Genomic DNA, 13,853 nt, shown 5'->3' on the forward strand with positions numbered 1-13,853 from the left:
GAACATACCAGTGGACGTGAATGGAGGAAGTTCCAAGCAATCGAGGTTATGCTCAATAATTGAAATAGAAACTGCATCGCTAACATAACATCTCATGAAATGCCTTTTTATTTGTTCATGGAAATACAAAAGCACACCTTATCATTTTGCACGTCTGTGGGGCATCTCCGTGGCTTCAGAAGAGGTGGAGACAGCCCATCATATCTCTGCTCTGATAGCTGTGATGCTTTTAGCCAATTATTTCTGAGCATTAAAGATCCTGACTATCCCACAAATCCTTTCGATAAATTGGTTTATTATTGTCACATGTACTGAAGTACACTGAAAAATTTGTCTTCAGAAGTGGTATCAGGTTCAATGTCATTGGCATAGTTGTGAAATTTGTTGTTTAGTGTTAGTACAGTGTAAAACATAGGAAACGTATAAATTACAATAAGAAATATATAAAAATCATATTAAATATGTAGTGCAAAAAGAGAGCAGAAAAATAGTGAGGTAGTGTAATCACAAACAAGCAAAAATCTGCAGAGCTGGAAATCCAAGCAACTCTCGCAAAATGCTGAAGGAACCCAGCAGGTGAGCAGGTCTAACTTCTCTTTTTTCCCTCCAGTCCTGATGAAGGGTCTCAGTCCAAAACTGTTTACTCTTCCATAGATGCTGCCTGAGCTGTTGAGTTCCTCCAGCATTTTGTGAGTGAAGTAGTGTACAAAGGTTCATTGTCCATTCATGAATCTGATGGCAGAAGGGAAAAAGCTGTTCCTACAACATTGAGCATGTGTCTTCAGGCCTCTGTACCTGCACCCTGTTGGTAGTGGTAGGAAGAGGGCATGTCCCAGGTGATGGGGGTCCTTAAAATTGGATGCTGGCTTTTTGAGGTATCACTCCTCGAAGATGTCATTGATTCTGGGAAGGCTAGTGCCCATGATGGAGCTGGTTCAGTTTGCAACTTTCTGCAACCTTTTCTGATCCTGCCCAATGGCCCCTCCATACCAGATGGTGATGCAACCAGTTAGAATGCTCTCCGTGGTACATCATAGAAACTTGCTAGAGTCTTTGGTGACATATCAATTCTCCTCAAACTTCTAATGAAATATAGCCCCTCTTTTGCCTTCTTTGTAACTGCATCAACATGTTGGCCCAATGTATAGATCTTCAGAGATGTTGACAACAGGTAATTGAAACTCCTCACCTTTTCCACTTCTGATCCTTCGACGACTTCTATGTTCAGTCTATTTTTCCTTCATGAAGTCCGCAATCAATTCCTTGGAGTTGCTGATGTTGAATGCAAGGTTGTTGTTGTGACACCATACAACCAGCAAATCTCACTCTTGTACACTTTCTTGTCACCATCTGAAATTCTGCCAACGATAGCTGTTAATTGGCAGACTTATAGATGGCATTTGAGTTCTGTGTATCCACACAGACACAGGTGTAGAGAGAGTAGAGCAATAGGCCAAGCACGTACCTTTGAGACTATTGTCAGTGTTGTTTGAGGTGGAGATGTTATTGCTGATCTGCACCGACTGTTGCCGTCCAGTACAGAAGTCAAGGATCCAGCTGCATTGGAATGTACACAGACCAAGTGTTTGGAGCTTGTTGATTAGTACTGAGGGTATGATGGTGTTAAACACTCAGCTGTAATCAATAAACAGCAGCCGAATGTAGGTTTTGCTATTGTCCAGGTGGATCAAGGCTGAGTGGAGAGCCAGTGAGAGTGCATCTCCTGTAGACCTATTGTGATATTCAATCTGCAGTGGGTTCATGCCCTTGCTTAAGCAGCAGTTGATTGTGAGTGATAGTTGTTGAGGCAGCTCACTCTGCTGTTCTTGCGCACTGTTATAATTGTTGCTCTTTTGAACCTGGTAAGAACCTCCAACTGCAGCAGTGAGAGATTAAAGATGTTGTTGAACTCTCTCGCCGGTTGGTGGCACAGCTTTTCAGTGCCGTACCGGAGCCTGACGCCTTGAGAGAGCTCACCTTCTTGACATTAGTCTTGAGAGAGTTCACTTTGGTGATCTCGGAGACAGAAATCACAGGGATTCACACAGGTGTAGTTTTATTCTCCCTTCCAAGCATGCATAAAAGGCCTTTGACGCATCTGGGAGTGAAGTATCACAGACATTCATTATGTTAGGTTTTGCCATGTGGGAAGTAATGACCTGCAAATCCTGCCAGAGATGATATGCATCAGACTTCATCTCTAACTTCAATTGGAATTGTTTCTTTGCTCTTAAAATAGCCTCTGTAGGTTGTATCTGGACTTCTTGTATAATTCTGGATCACTGGTCTAGAATGCTACAGATCTAGCCCTCAGCAGAATACGAATCTCCTGGTTATCACTCTTTCACGCAAGTCTTGATGAAGTCGGTGATGATTGTGGTGTATTCATTCAGACCCAACAATGAATGTTATCTGGCTTACCGATTCAATGCAGTCCTATAACCCCTCCTCCACCTCCCTTGACTGTTCCTTTGTGGTCCTCACCAGAATTGCCAAAATGCGGGAATGAGATGGCAAGGTAAGCATTCTTGACGGTGTTGTAACAGTGATCCAGTCTGTTAGCTCCTCTGGTTCTGTTGGTGGTAGTTGGTCAGAGACTTCTTCACGCTGACCTGGTTTAAGTCCCTCAAATAAAGCAATCCTCTAAGTACTCCTCATCCTCCCTTGATACTACCTTCTTGGCCCTCAGTACTGGTGCAATGGTCCTTAGTCCCTGACTGTAACCTGTGAGTAGGATAGCCATGTGATTGGTCTTGACAAGGTATAGGCATGGGATGACATGGTAAACAAATTCCACTGACTCTCCTTTGATTTTCTTGCCAGTTATTTCCTCAAAGAATTCCAACGGATTTGTCAGGCAGGATCTCCTCTTAAGAAAACTATGCTGACTTTGGCCTAATTTAACATATGCCTCCAAGTACCATGAAACCTCATCCTTGTAATTGACTCCAATATCTTCCCAACCATTGATGTCAGTCTAACTGACCTTTAATTTCCTTTCTTCAGCCTGCATCCCTTCTTAAAGAGTGGAATGACATTTTCAATATTCCAGTCCTCTGGAACCATTCCAGAATCTAGTGATTCTTGGAATAGCATTACTAATGCCTCCACAGTCTCTTTAGCTACCTTTTTCAGAACCCTGGGCTATAGTCCATCTTGTCCATGTGACTTTTCTACCGTCAGACGTTTCAGTTTTCAAAGCACCTTCTCTTTAGTAATAGCAACTCCACTCCCTTCTTCTCCTGACACTCCTCCAATTTCTCTCAAACAGCTAGTGTCTTCCACAATGAAGACTGAAGGAAGATATTTATTAAGTTCATCCAATTTTTTGTCCCCCATTACTACCCCTGCAGTGTCATTTTCCAGTGGTCCAATATCCACTTTCACCCCTCTTTTACTCTTTATATGTTTGAAATAACCTTTGGTATCCTATTTGATATTATTGGCTAGCTAAAATTTGTATTTCATCTTTTCTCTCCAGCCTTTTTAGTTGCCTTCTGTTGATTTTTAAAAGCTTCCCAATCCTCTATCTTAACACTACTTTTGCTATATTATAGCAAATATTTATCTCTTGTCATGGTTGCCTAATCTTCCCCTTAGAATACTTCTTCATTTCTGAGATATATCTGTCCTGCACCTTCCAGATTGCCCTCAGAGCCTCCACTCCACTCATCATCCATGCAGGTGTCCCTTTACTTTGGCCAGCTGCTCCCTCACTCTTCGTAATTTCTTTTTCTCCATTGTAATATTGATCAATCTGACCTTATCTTCTCCCCCTCAAACTGCAAGGTGAATTCTATCATATGATCATCACTGCTTCTTAAGGGTTCCTTTACCTTGAGATCCCTCGTCAAATCAGGTTCATTACACAACACCCTATCCAGAATTGTCTTTCCCCTACTGGGTTCAATCACAAACTGTTCTAAAAAGCCATCTTGTAGGCATTCTACAAATTCCCATTCTTGGGATCCAGCACCAATCTGATTTTCCCAATCTACCTCCATATTAAAATCCCCATGACTATTGTAGCATTGCCTTTTTTATATGCATTTTTTACATCCATCTGTAATTTATTTCCCACATACTGACTACTGTTTGGAGGCCTGTATATAACGTCCATCAGGTGCACTTGCAGTTTCTTAACTCTGCTCACAAGGATTCTACATCTTCTGATAACATATCACCTCTTTTTAAGGATCTGATTCCATTTTTAACAATGGAGTCAACCCACTCCCTTTGCCTACCTGCCTGTCCGTTTGATGCAGTGTGTTTCCTTGGATATTAAGCTCCTTGCTATAATCTTTCAGCCATGACAGGTAATAATCTCAGGATAGAAGCTGCACTAGATCTTGGTGGTATGTGCTTTCAGGCTTTTGTGTATTCTGCCTGATGGGAGAGTAGAGCAGAGAAAATGTACCAAGTGGGCTGAGTGGGGTGAGCTGGGATATTTAATTATCCTGGATGCTTTACTGAGGTAGCAAGAAGTGAAAACAAATTTCATAGAGTGGAAGCTGATTTCTTTGGTGTGCTGAGCTGTGTCCACCATTCTCTGTGTTTCTTGGTGAGAAGCTTTTGCCATCCCAAGCCATGATGCTCATGAATAGGATGCTTTCTTTGGTGGATTGATAACAATTGGTGAGGGTCAAAGGGGTCATGAGAAATTTACTTAGCCTTCTGAGGAAAGGAGGGTGCTGGTGAACTTTCTTGGCCGCGGAATCCATGTAGTCGATATTTACTCCTGGGATCTGAACTTGGCAACCCTCTTGACCTCAGCATCATTGATATAAAGATCGTGGGCATCACCCATCTTCCTGAACTCACTGAAGTTTTCTGTATTGAAGGACAGCTTGTTGTCATGACAAAGCCATCTCTATCTCCTTCCTGAACTCTTGACTCATTATTGGAGATGTAGACTATTACGTCTGCAAACTTGTGATGGAGTTAGAGTAGAATATGCCCATGCAGTCATGAGTGCTTAGTGTGTAGAGTAGGGGGCTTCAGCCTTGTGGAGTACCAGTGGCAGGGCTGTTGCTGGCAATTCTTCCTGTTTGTGAGCTGTTGGTCAGGAAGTCAAGGATACCAGTTGCATAGGGCAGTGATCCATCTCTCACAGCTTGTAGATCAGTTTTCTTGGAATTATAGCATTGAAGGTGGAGCTGTAGTCAAGCCTTGCTGTCTTTACTGTCCTGATGCTCTGAAATTGGCTTCTGCCATAGATCTGTTTTGGTAGTATGCAAATTAAAGTGGGTTGAAGTTGTCTCGGAAGCTGATGTTAATATGTTTTAGTCTTTTGAGGCATGTTGTCTTATTTTTCTTCAGTGCTGGGATGTTAGTGCTCTTCTTAAAGTAGCCTGAATCTTTGCACAGTCAGACTTAGCTGTCAAGAGACAAAGTTGCTTTGTTGAGGAACTAGATGGATTACTTGAAGTGTCAGCTGTATGTGGAGGTCTGGACTCCAAGCTGCTGGGATATTAATTCCACTCCTGGGCTAGTACCACTTAACTCAGGCATTATACACCAGGAATAGTTTATAAAATTAATTCACATGTTGCAAGACAAATGTTACGGTGGTATCAGTCATTCTGATTAAGGAAGCAGTTATCTCTTGCTATGGACCCTGGATATGGCCCACATACTGTTATTTCACAACCTATTGTTCCACTGAGGTCCCTCTGTAGTATCCAAGACATCTTTAAGGATTGGTGCCTCAGAAAGGTGGTGTTTATTATTTAGGGCCCCCTTCACCCAGGGCATGCCCTCTTCTCATTTTTACCAACAGGAAGGAGGTACAGAAGCCTGAAGGCACACACTCAGTGATTCAGGCACAGCTTCCTTCCCTCTGCCATCCAATTTTTAAATGGACATTGAACCCATGAATGCTACCTCATTACTTTTTTTAATATAGTTTCTGATTTTGAACTACTTATTTTAATTTATCTATTTAATATATATGTCACATATTGCATCGTACTGCTTTTGCAAATTTAACAAGTTTCGTGACATGCTAGTGATACCAAACCTGATCTGAATCTAATTCTGATTTAAAAACGCATACACGAGGAATTCTGCAGATGCTGGAAATTCAAGCAACACACATCAAAGTTGCTGGTGAATGCAGCAGGCCAGGCAGCATCTCTAGGAAAAGATGCAGTGGACGTTTCGGGCCGACACCCTTCGTCACGACTAACTGAAGGAAGAGCTAGTAAGAGATTTGAAAGTGGGAGGGGGAGGGGGAGATCCAAAATCTCCCTAATTCTTAATTATTTCAGATAGGTTAGTAGTGTATAGCCAGTTATCTGAGAGTTCCCAGTCTCTGTTTCTGACTGAGGGGGACTCGGTTGTACCACATCCATTGTATTTCTTATGTTTCTGGTTGCTGCACAATTTATGGCAGTCCATCTGTCATCTCTTCTTCTTACATGAATGTTCCATGTTCTTCTACATGGGATGAAAGAGTACGCCTTGAATGACTTCAAACAGTGGATGCAGATTGTTCTGAGGCAGAGGTATTCATATAGGTGATGGAATATATTAGAAGGTGGGTGAAGATGTACATAAAAATAAGTCATTGAAATATGATGGCAGAAGTGATGTACTTGAGTAAATGTGGCAAGACAAGTTTATTGGACAAAAGTAAAAACGGACAATGTTGGAACCAGTCAGTGGATTAGGCAGCACCTGTACAGTGGGAATCAGAGTTAATGTTTCAGGGTAATCATGTTTATCAGAAGAAGAAGAGTAAGTCATTATGTAGTGGAGGTGAGACCATGACATGATGCTCTTGCTATTTGCCTCCTCTGTCACCCAGAACCAGGCCACCCAAATGATAACCACAGGTCTCTTCCTTCCATTTATGGGGAAAATATTCTCCCTCCTGCTCCTGACTGGTGTGCAGCCAGCAGCAAATAAAGAGAAACATTGTACAGTCCAGGTGCTGGCCATAGAGCAATGTTCACCATCTCATGTCTCCTCCAAATTGCATATAAATTGTTGGCTTGGGATCAGGTCATATGAGTGCTCACCACTCCCCTGTTTAGTGTGAAGACAAAAAGGCTAAAAGGAAAAAAAAAATTCAAACCAGTTTGAATTGTGTAACTTAACCCTCCATTTTTTTCAGTTTTGTGCACACTGTTAATCATTTTGCACTAACCATCCTTCCATTAACATCATGCTAATGTATCTGTTTTCACAGCAGATCAGTCAAGTTAAATATCACTTTAGTTATACAATACAGACTAGGTTTTAAATTTACTAAGTTTATACAAGATAAATTAGAATTTTAACTGTGCAGGCATGTACAGATTTGGCAATAAATGCACAGTTGCTGAACAGTGAAACATGATTAATTGAGGGTCACTTTATTCCTGGATCCAATGTTTCTATTTAAGCTATCATTCTATTACAAATAAACTCCAGGAACTTTAATCCATGTTGTGCCAATTTGGAATCAAATCTCAAATTTCAGTCATCTCTTATTTTTGATAGAATGCTTTGTTTTCCCAATTTTGTATCAAGCTGTTGACTGTTTCTGAAATAATGGTTTTAGGTGCTAGAATACCCCTGATACTTTACTTAGATGAGTGTCACTTAAGTGTGTTTTTAGTAACTAATGTGACTGATGAAATTGGATGACGGCTCCAAAGCATGACTAGCATGAACCTAGGATTTTGGTGTACTTCACCACACTGGGAGGTTCTTTTGCTGCACAGAAACCACCTTGGGGCACCTCGATAGCGTAGTGGTTACTGCGACACTATTACAGCTCGGGGTGCTGGATTTCAGAGTTCAATTCTGGTGCTGTCTGTAAGTAGTTTGTATGTACGCCCTGTGATCACATGGTTTTCCTCCGAGTGCTCCAGTTTCCTCCAGTATTCCAATGATGTACAAGTTAAGTAAGTTAATTGGTCATTGTAAATTTTCCTCTGATTAGGCTAGTGTTAAGTAGTTAGGTTGGGGGTGGGCAGAGCTCATTGGGCCGGAAGGGCCTGTTCCTCACAGTATCTCTAAAGAAATAAATAAAAGTCTAACATCACCTTTCATGTGCTAGCAACAACCAAAATTACAGAGCTTTGAAATTTACAATGTAAGAGCATTTAACAGATAGACAATAGTGTGTTTTCCAGTCCTCTTTCATATTACGATCAGTCAGCTGAAAATATACCAGTGGACATGTATTCAAATCAATGTACTTAACCATTTTAATTTTCTAATCAAAGCTCACTTAGATTGGAATATCAGGGCTCAAATATTCCAAAATTAGAGGGTGGAAAATTGCTTCCAGTAAATCATATATGCAGTTCCAGCTGTGGTCCATTATGCTTCAAATAAGTGAGCTTGCGAAGTAATATAGGGATTAAAATTCCACTGATGTGTTTTTGGGATTGAAGTCACATGCCCATGAAAATGCCTAAAGTCAGTGTGAAGTTTGGGCATTATTTCTTATTGGTATTAATTCAACAAGCTATTGACTCCACAGGCAGGTTACCCATTTGGCATTAGCTAAAATTGTTCCAGGAGGAAAGATTAGCAAAAGATACCTCACCTGCTTCAGAGATGTTTTCTTTGTGCTCGTTTCTGCACAGAAATAGTTAGGTATTGAAATGTTTGTGTCTGCCCAGTAAAACCTGAAGAGCCTGCTCAATAGACACTGACTAGTCACATGCTTGTGGAGATGCTTTGGTAAGTAACAAGATGGGGAGGACTTGGTAAATTTAAATGATCTGATAAAACTTTGAAACTGCACCTGTTGTTATACTGTTTCTGCTTCCACTGTTGTTCCACTTTATAGAGACCTAAAATTGATGAAGCCCTTGAAGGTTTTCGCAAATGCCCAGGTTTGCCAACATTAATAAGAAACTTTAAAAAAAAAGATGCTGAACCCAAACCAATATTGAAAAAATCATGCCCCATAAATGGTGCATTCATACATTGTTTATGAATAGGGAATTATTTAGCGTATGCTGTGACAGTCTTTTCACAATCTGCTACCTTCCAGTAATTGCCGTAATAAGGAAGAAAAGCTCTTCAGAACAAGAGTTGTACAGAATTAAAGTACAGTTCGGAAATGACTTGGTGCATGAGCATTGCACGTGCACCAAACCTGTAGGTGAAGAGGTTTTTGCTCGGAAGTTGAATGCTAAGCAAAATGAAATTGTTCTTTTCAAAACTCAGAAAGCTGGGGGTAACTTGGTAAAACAAAGGGATCCTTGGAATTGTAAGTTTTTGTAGTGGTCATAGAAGAATGTTTTGAGCAGTAATCTGTAGCGTTGGGCTAATGGCTAACAATAGTGTTTTCTTCTAACTTCGTGCAGGCCAGGAATACAACTTCCTCAAGATGGAACCTGGTGAAGTGAACTCCCTTGGGGAAGCATATGACTTTGACAGCATTATGCACTATGCTAGGAACACCTTCTCAAGGTTGGAGTCTAAGGTTGCTCCTCTGTGAGCTAGTAGAGTACAGTGCAACTTCACTTGGATTAATGCTGGTTTGGGGTTTTGTTGTTCATGTTGGGCAGCTCTGTAATGATATTTCATTTTGTGCCCTTTCCACATCTGAAATTAAATTAACTTCATGCCAAGCACACAATTGTTATGCAGCAGATCAGGGGATAGTTTCTCCTGATATTTATTTTTACCTAGTTAATGGAAGGGAAGAAATTTAATAATTAAAATAAATATTGATCTTGGTTATCATGGTGGTGGTGGTGGCATCCGTAGGTCTCGCGAGACCATGGATCTGCACTGGAAAGAGAGTGTCTTCTTCAGGGCACAGGCCTAAGCAAGGTTGTATGGAAGAGCGGCAGTTACCCATGCAGCAAGTCTTCCCTCTCCACAACACCGATGTTGTCCAAGGGAAGGGCAAGGGCCGATACAGCTTGGCACCAGTGTCGTCGCAGGAGTTGCCAAAACGAGGTTGAAGGCAACGTCGGACTGCCTTAGGGACTCCAGCTCCAGATTTGTCCTCAGGGTTTACTCCCGAAGCCTGTCCCATGAGTGGGTATGGCCGCAAGGCTGTGGAGGTTTGAAATCAGAGTTTTCCCTTTCTTAGATGGACTGCCTTCCCAGGCTGACAAGCTCCATCTACCTGAAGCACTGGTTTTAAGGTGCCAGGACCTGTCTTAAAGTGTTAGATAATGCAACTCAGTCATGGAATCAATTCCAGGATAAAACATGTAACAAAATGATGAGATGGGAGTTGAAGAGATGTATCTAATTATAATGAAATCCATATTCCTGGCATACACCTATTTCCTTGAATTCCAGTGGGCAAATCTAGAATGCTGCATTTAATCATGCTTCGCCCAAGTTGGGATTGGTAAATTGCATTCCTGATTGCTATTTATTGACTCTTGGTGGCACAACTTTTTGCCTCCCCTGACAATACTGTGACCAAATATAAATTTCAGTGTTTCCAAGAACAGCTAAATCTGAGACTACCTCTTCTCATTATATTTACTCATAGTATTTTTAGGATACCTTCAGTGTTTGCTTATTTAAAGTTCTGAATGGACAATCTTTTGAATTACGAGTTCTCAAATGCGTCACAGACTGAAGAGCAATTTTTTTTAAATTGCACCCAGTTCAGAACTTGGAAAATGAGGATGCAGATCAGGAATCTGGGAATGAGATCAGTCTATTGCACATAAGTTTCTTCTATTATAACTAATGGGTGGAAAATTGTGAGATGCTTTGACCACAGCACTGCTGCCATGGAAAACATCATCAGCCTAAACTGAAGATAAGGTTCCTTAATCAGTCCTTTACAGTGATTTGATATTCATTTCTTTGAAGTATTACATGGTATGAGTGGGGGGAAAAAACACCTTCAATTTGTTCTCAGTTTACCCTGGCAGTGTTAAATACTAATATTTCAAAGTTTACAAAAATTGATGTTGGCTACATAGACCGTGAATTATTTTAATTCTTTCTTCTGTGGTTTATGCATTAACGTGCATGTAATTCATTCTTCTGATGACTTTTGTGAGATGCCTTTCCGAATGCTTTGATCTTTTACCAATTATTTACTTTTACTCCTTTGCTGAAGGATTAATTATTTCCTTAGCAGAAGAATATGGGCAATGATGTTTTCCAGAGATCTGGTTAAAGACCAATATGCCGTGGAAGCTACAGTATTTTTGAGCAGGGCTGCTCACTGTAACTGGAGTTGATTCTGTCCAGATATAGAGGAAATCACACCTGCAGGCCTCCAATATGTTAGGCAGCAAACAATGAGGAGCAGGAACTCTTGTTCTCAACAAGCAACACATGCAAGGACATGCCGTTAACTCAGCACTGACTAAATACTCTAAGTGGCACACTTATGGTGAACATGTACTGTGAAAATATGCTTAAATGCCACAGCAAATTATAAAGAGGGGGAATCAGTCGTCAATCACCGTTATTCTGATGCATGCAAATAAAGTGGCAATATTTTCATACTAAATGACATTTCTTTCTTTTCCTAGAGGTATGTTTTTGGATACCATTCTTCCTGGACGAGATGAAAATGGCATAAGGCCTGCCATTGGTCAACGTGCACGGTTAAGTAAAGGAGACATTGCACAGGCAAGGAAGCTGTATAGATGTCCAGGTATTGTGCTGCATAAATTGGGATTGGGTCCACAGTTTTTAGGAGATAATGAAGACGGAAATTATTGTAATTATCTTCAAAGCACAATTCAGTGATGTGGCTGGAATATTGCAAAATATTAGAAAGTTGTATTATAAAAGAAGTGTGAACATTCTGACATAACAAATTGGTTCACTGTCATCTGTTTCCAAAATATTAAGAGAAAGGCAAGTAACATGCCTACATTTTATTGATTACATATTACAGCAAAATGGTAGGTGAAATCCTTTTTGTGAAATGTTTAATGTCAGCTCCTGCTACTCTTCTGTCTTTTTAAAATGATTGTTTAGACTCCAGGCTTTTAACAAAACTGAGGTGTTCAAAATTATTTTTAAACATTGCAACTGCCCAATTTATGGTCAGTAGAATACTCATACTTTTCTCTGGAGCTTGGTTAACGATTGTAAATGATGAGTGTGTCACAGATGTTGCACGTCAGAAGTAATGTTTCAGGCAACTTACCCTGTCACTAGTGAAGCCAGGCAAGCATGCAATCTGCTTATCCAGTGAGCAATTTCAAACTAAAGAAAAACGACAGTTCTGGTTGCAATAGAACTCTGGATGAAAATTTGAGTGAGGTGTTGCATTGATTTCTTTCAAATTGATGGACGGTGATTTTGATTTCCTTCTTTCCTGAAGTTGAATGTTTCTCAATGTTGTTCAAATCTGAGCATAATCAGTGGATAAGCAGCAGCAATATTTTGCTGATAGGCTAAGAATTACATTCTAAATTCCAACACTTCTGCCGCAATTATCCTCAGAACTAGTACCCTAGAAGGCTGCATCCCTGGCCCCCTACTTTACTCCCTTTATAATTATGTCTGCATAGCCAGATTGTGCTCTTACTCCAGCTACAAGTTTGCAAATGACACTACCATCACTTAATGATGAGTTGGTGAACAGGAATGGGAATGAGAGTGGAATGGTGTCATGACAACAACCTTTTCCTCAATGTTAGCAAAACAAAAGATCATGTCATTGACTTCAGGAAGGTGTGGGGGGTGCTGGTGCCTTTACATCAGTGATGCTGAAGATCAGAGGTTTGAGAGCTCCACATTCACCAGGAATGAACGTCACCAATTGTCTGTCCTGGTTCAGTCATGTTGAGACCATGGTTAAGAAACCTCTAATTCCTTGGGAGGTTAAAGAAATTTAGTATGTCTCCTTTGTCCTTCACCAATTTTATTCCAATGCATTACAGAAACAATTCTATCCAGATTCATTATACACGCGAGAAATTCTGCAAATGCTGGAAATCCAAAACAACACACACAAAATGCTGGAGGAACTCAGCAGGCCAGGCAGCATCTGTGGACAAGAGTAAACAGTCAACATTTTGGGCCGAGACCCTTCATCAGGACAGAGAGGGAAGAGGTGGGGGAGATTCCTAAATTAAATATCAGTGGGAGGGGCAAGAGGCTCACTGGAAGGTGATGGGTGAAGCCAGGTGGGTGGGAAAGGTCAAGGGCTGGAGAAGAAGGGATCTGATAGAAGTGGAGAGTGGACCATAGGAGAAAAGGAAAGGGGAGGGGACCCAGGGGAAGGAATTGGCAGGTGAGAAGAAGTGAAAGGTCTGAGTGAGGAATAGAGGAAGGGAGATGAGTTTTGTTCACTGGAAGGAGAAATCGATATTCATACCGTCCAGTTGGAGGGTACCATGCGGAATGTAAAGGGTTGCTCCTCCACCCTGGGGCTAGCCTCATCTTGACACAAGAGAAGACTACGGACCACCATATCAAAACAGGAATGGGAATCAGAATTAAAAAGCCTAGCCACCAGGAAGTCCCACTGTTGGCAGATGGAGCAGAGTTGCTTGACAAAGCACTCCCCCAATTTACGACGGGTCTCACCAATGTAGAGGAGGCTGCATCAGGAGCACCAGACACAATAGAAGAACCCAGAAGATTAGCAGGTGAAGTGTTGGCTCACCTGGAAGGACTGTTTGGGGCTGAATGGAGGTGAGGGACAAGGTGTATGGGAAGGTGTAGCAGGGATAAGTGCTTGGAGGGGGATTGCATGGCAACAGCTCTGCTTGAGTCTGCAGGAAACTGTAGAGAGTTGTGGGCACAGCCCTAGCACGGTGCAGAAACCAGCCTTCCCCAGCACCCCACTTCCCCACTGTGTTTCCGTCTACGCTTCTGACAGTCAGCAAAACCAAATGCCCGACCCACCCAGATGTACCATCAGGTCAAGGGCAGCTTCTATCCTGCCAATATCGACTATT

General features: G+C 41.4%; 1 protein-coding gene across 1 annotated transcript in view; it reads left to right on the plus strand.

Moving 5' to 3' along the window:
• The window catches only part of tll1 (tolloid-like 1), a 408,920-nt gene that overhangs the window by 192,418 nt on the left and 202,649 nt on the right, over window positions 1-13,853 (plus strand). The window contains exons 8-9 of the mRNA XM_063046335.1: window positions 9,312-9,417; window positions 11,466-11,590. Coding sequence (XP_062902405.1) covers window positions 9,312-9,417; window positions 11,466-11,590 — 231 coding nt within the window. The remainder of the gene's footprint in view (window positions 1-9,311; window positions 9,418-11,465; window positions 11,591-13,853) is intronic.

Source organism: Mobula hypostoma, chromosome 4 (genome assembly GCF_963921235.1).
Source record: "Mobula hypostoma chromosome 4, sMobHyp1.1, whole genome shotgun sequence".
NCBI lineage: Eukaryota > Metazoa > Chordata > Chondrichthyes > Myliobatiformes > Myliobatidae > Mobula > Mobula hypostoma.